The sequence below is a fragment of the Lactuca saligna genome, chromosome 1 (assembly GCF_052625555.1).
Source record: "Lactuca saligna cultivar CGN05327 chromosome 1, ASM5262555v1, whole genome shotgun sequence".
Lineage (NCBI taxonomy): Eukaryota > Viridiplantae > Streptophyta > Magnoliopsida > Asterales > Asteraceae > Lactuca > Lactuca saligna.
Genome location: NC_136417.1, coordinates 9,602,526 through 9,606,216, shown reverse-complemented (window position 1 = coordinate 9,606,216; position 3,691 = coordinate 9,602,526). Strand labels below are relative to the sequence as shown.

At 37.3% G+C, this 3,691-nt stretch overlaps 1 protein-coding gene across 1 annotated transcript; it reads right to left on the bottom strand.

The window, feature by feature from the left end:
• Nucleotides 1-303: 303 nt before the first annotated feature.
• Nucleotides 304-2,020, bottom strand: LOC145048083 (protein JINGUBANG-like). The gene has a single exon (XM_078996499.1). The coding sequence runs from the start codon at nt 1,935-1,937 to the stop codon at nt 708-710; it is 1,230 nt and encodes a 409-aa protein (XP_078852625.1). The 5' UTR covers nt 1,938-2,020; the 3' UTR covers nt 304-707.
• Nucleotides 2,021-3,691: the final 1,671 nt, after the last annotated feature.

Sequence of the window (3,691 nt, the reverse complement as noted above, 5' to 3'; positions counted from 1 at the left end):
AGCTTCGTAAATTCACCACTAGAAAATTAGGCAACAGCGATAGTGAGTTCCGTCGCTACTTTCCAAGAATCAGAGACCAATTAAATTACGATTGACGATGCTTATTAACTATATTACCAAAGGATTATATCCGTCTGATCAAAGATATAATTAATTAATAAGTTTCCAGACACAACAACAACAGATTAACCCTTCTTCTTGGATATATAGGCTAAAAGTTAATGAGATCATATAAAACTATAAGATGGGGATTTCTATATTGAACACATGTCTAATAACTAGCATTAATTACCATGATATATATGAATAAACTCATCATTATTTGCGATGTTATTTGAAAGGATAAATAAAGAAAACTTAGGATGAATTCCCAACTTCAGGTTTACCTATGGGAAGTATCCAAAAATGCATTTTGATCAACTTCAAGGTAACCATGCACACAGCACACTCTCCACTTCTGTCTTACAGATTATATATAGTAGCAGAATATTAAGGCTTTCATCTGGAAACCTCGTAAAACTTATGGAACATACCATATCACATTTTGTCTCTCTCTCTCTCTCTCTCTCTCTCTCTCTCTCTCTCTCTCTCTCTCTCTCTCTCTCTCCTGCGATCCATACTAGAGCACATAAAGTGGATATGAAGAATCTTCTACATATACATATGCTCCCAAGCATACATATTATAAGAGAAGGAATTGAAGTGGTCTAGGTTGAAGGGATGGAAATCCGCCACACTTTGATGTCACGATCCAGACCACCACTGTAGATGAAATAAGAAGATGTATGATCAGATGGATCATCATCATATTCATGATCCCTTTCCATTGTCAAGCACTTCACAGGGCCTCTGTGTCCCTCCATTACCGCTAAGCAAATGTAGAATCTGCCAATACCTCTCCAAATTCTTATGCTTTCATCTGCTGAGCCACTACACACCAAATCCGATATCACGGCCAAGCACAAGATAGACTTCGTGTGCCCCCTTAAAGCAGCCACAGCCACTGTGTTTCCATCATCAATGTTCTTCTCCCAAGCCATTATAGATCGATCACTGGAACCAGAGTATAACATATTCTCATCAATGCTTAGTGCTAGGGCATTTACCCCAGATTTATGTTTCTCTAATATAGCAACCAGTGTATGATTCTCGCCTTCTGATGCCTTCCTCCAAACCTTTATTGTCTTGTCAGCTGATCCAGTATACACATCTCCATTGCTAGACAATGCTAGTGCATTAATTGCATCATCATGTGCATTAGCTATCGACTCTAAACATTTGAAATCAGATGTCCGCCAAATCTTTAGTGTTCTATCCCATGAGACCGAGTATAAAAGCAATCCATCATTGGATAAGGCTAGTGCTGATACGGTATCAAGATGATGTACCCACGTGGATTTCTTGTGGCGTCTCACCTGTACATGGTTCTTTGGTGTTAGAAGTTTAAGGGCTCGATCACCAAGTGTTGGGAGTGTAGCCAAGTGTGTCAGCTTATACTGTTGTGTTTCATGACCACTGATTTTCCACACACGGATTTTATGATCTTGATGGGCACTGAATAATTTATCACCTGAAATCACCATCGACTTTACTGCACCATTTCCCTTGATTACCATGTTATCAGCTAGATATTCTTGATCCATATGAGAGCTTAACCCGTTGCGATTCCATAGTTGAATTTCTTTGTCTGAAGAACCTGTGTATAGAAACTGTCCCCCAATGACCATAGAGGAGATGTAGGAATTGTGGCCTTGACCGATTGTAGCGATGCAGTGGTGGCATGCGATGGGTAGGTGATGAAGTACTGTATGATGGGATTCAGATGTGAAGGTGTCAATCATTGGAAGGCTTTTCTCGGTGGAGAAGATGCTTGAGTCATGGTGATTAAGGTAAGCCCTAGAGTCGTTTTGGGAGTTATTAGAAGTAAGATGTGACATCTTGCAGTATAATTAAAGTGAAACGTAGAAGCATGAAAGCAATATATTAAAAATGTTCCGAGCAAAAGGGTTGTATAGGATATTATTCAAGTGAAAAGTTATACCATTCAACCTTTTCCAACATGTGTTGCATATATAGACCCCAAGATGGACCTTGACATCGGTGCTGGATCAGCATTATCCACTAAAGTTTGCGCCTTTCTTCATTTTTCTAATGTGTAAAGTGGAAACATATTTATTATAATCCACAACCTCCCTTTGCCTTGGTAAAAGCTGGACATGTATATATTTATTGGATATTTTATGTCCCTCTAAAGGATTTCATCTGATTTCATTTACTTTTTGTGAAACTTGCCATTTCTGGTATTTTTCAAGTTACTTTTTGATCTGTCTCATAGTGCAGGCTAATCTAGACATGGCACATAGTGTTGGCCATACAAATCTTCCCTTTTCAGGGTATTAGGAAACTTCCATGGCCGCCTAGCTAGTTATATATGGAGCTCCTTTAATTCAAGTTACATTTTATGTCATGATTTCTGTTGATGAATACCCAATATGTATGGTGATTCTTTATGGACTATATCATGAAGAAAAGTTTGTTCACTAACCTGTTGGATGTCCTGATTTTGGAACTTACATATATACATCTAACACAAGATTATTGTTCCTATACGCTGTTTAAATTGCGAGAAAATCCTTCACCAAATTCCACATAAAATTTGAGGGTCTGAATGGTATTAATCAGCTAGCTGGCATGCATGTCCTTAAGGTGTAATACGTTGGTTACAAGCAATCAAGTCCCTCTATTCCTTGGAAAAGATATTAGTTATGATCATGTCGGATGCTCAAAGAAGATTAGAAGAATACTCAAGTCCATTCTACAATAACTAGTTTTCCATATTGGTAGGACTAATTATAGGAGCCTTTCTTTTGTGGCGGACTCTGTTAATTAATGTACATACAGATGAAACAGAATTTGATTTCTTCCAGGTTTCTTTGACGATATTAATTATCCTAAACAATTCAGTTGAGATTGCTATAGCAGCTATATATGCTTTTCCAGTAAAATGAAAAGCCAGGCATTGCAAACGATCCTGACATGTTTGATGAAGTCAAATAGCTTCATACTTCTTCAAATAGACAGATAGACATGCTCCTAATTTCTCCACTAGCGAAACAGTAAAGTACACCAATTAAATCAACAAGAAGTGACTGACACACCGTTATGGAAATAATTATTGGCATCACTACGTACTAGTGCTAATCGATCTTTTTTCTATATTGGGGAACGCCTGTGAAAGCAACTTCTTTCAAACAGAAACAACTGCTTCTTGATGACGGGAGAAATTATTCTTTTTGTTGGATCGTACTTAATTTTTGGGCTAAGGAGAACGGAAAATAAGAGAAAAATAGTTTCTTTAGTAATACGTACTAGTTCTTTAGGGAATTAGGGGTTCACAGTTGACAATCCTCATCAACCCTTTCGTACTTCAAATACTAATTAGATATTGCATAAAAATCTTTGTAATGTAGATGCATGAAAATGTTGTTCACCACACTTTATCTACCTGCTGATCATCCTTCCAGTAGTTAAAAGTGGGGTTAACTGTAGTAATATACGACAGACTTTTACCCATTTTCATTTTAGAACTGATAACTCTTGAAAAAACACAAATTTTGTAACATAATTAAGTAGTTCCAAATTAAAAGGATATAGAGGCGAAAGGGGAGAGAGTACGTTGGGTTCATTTCAT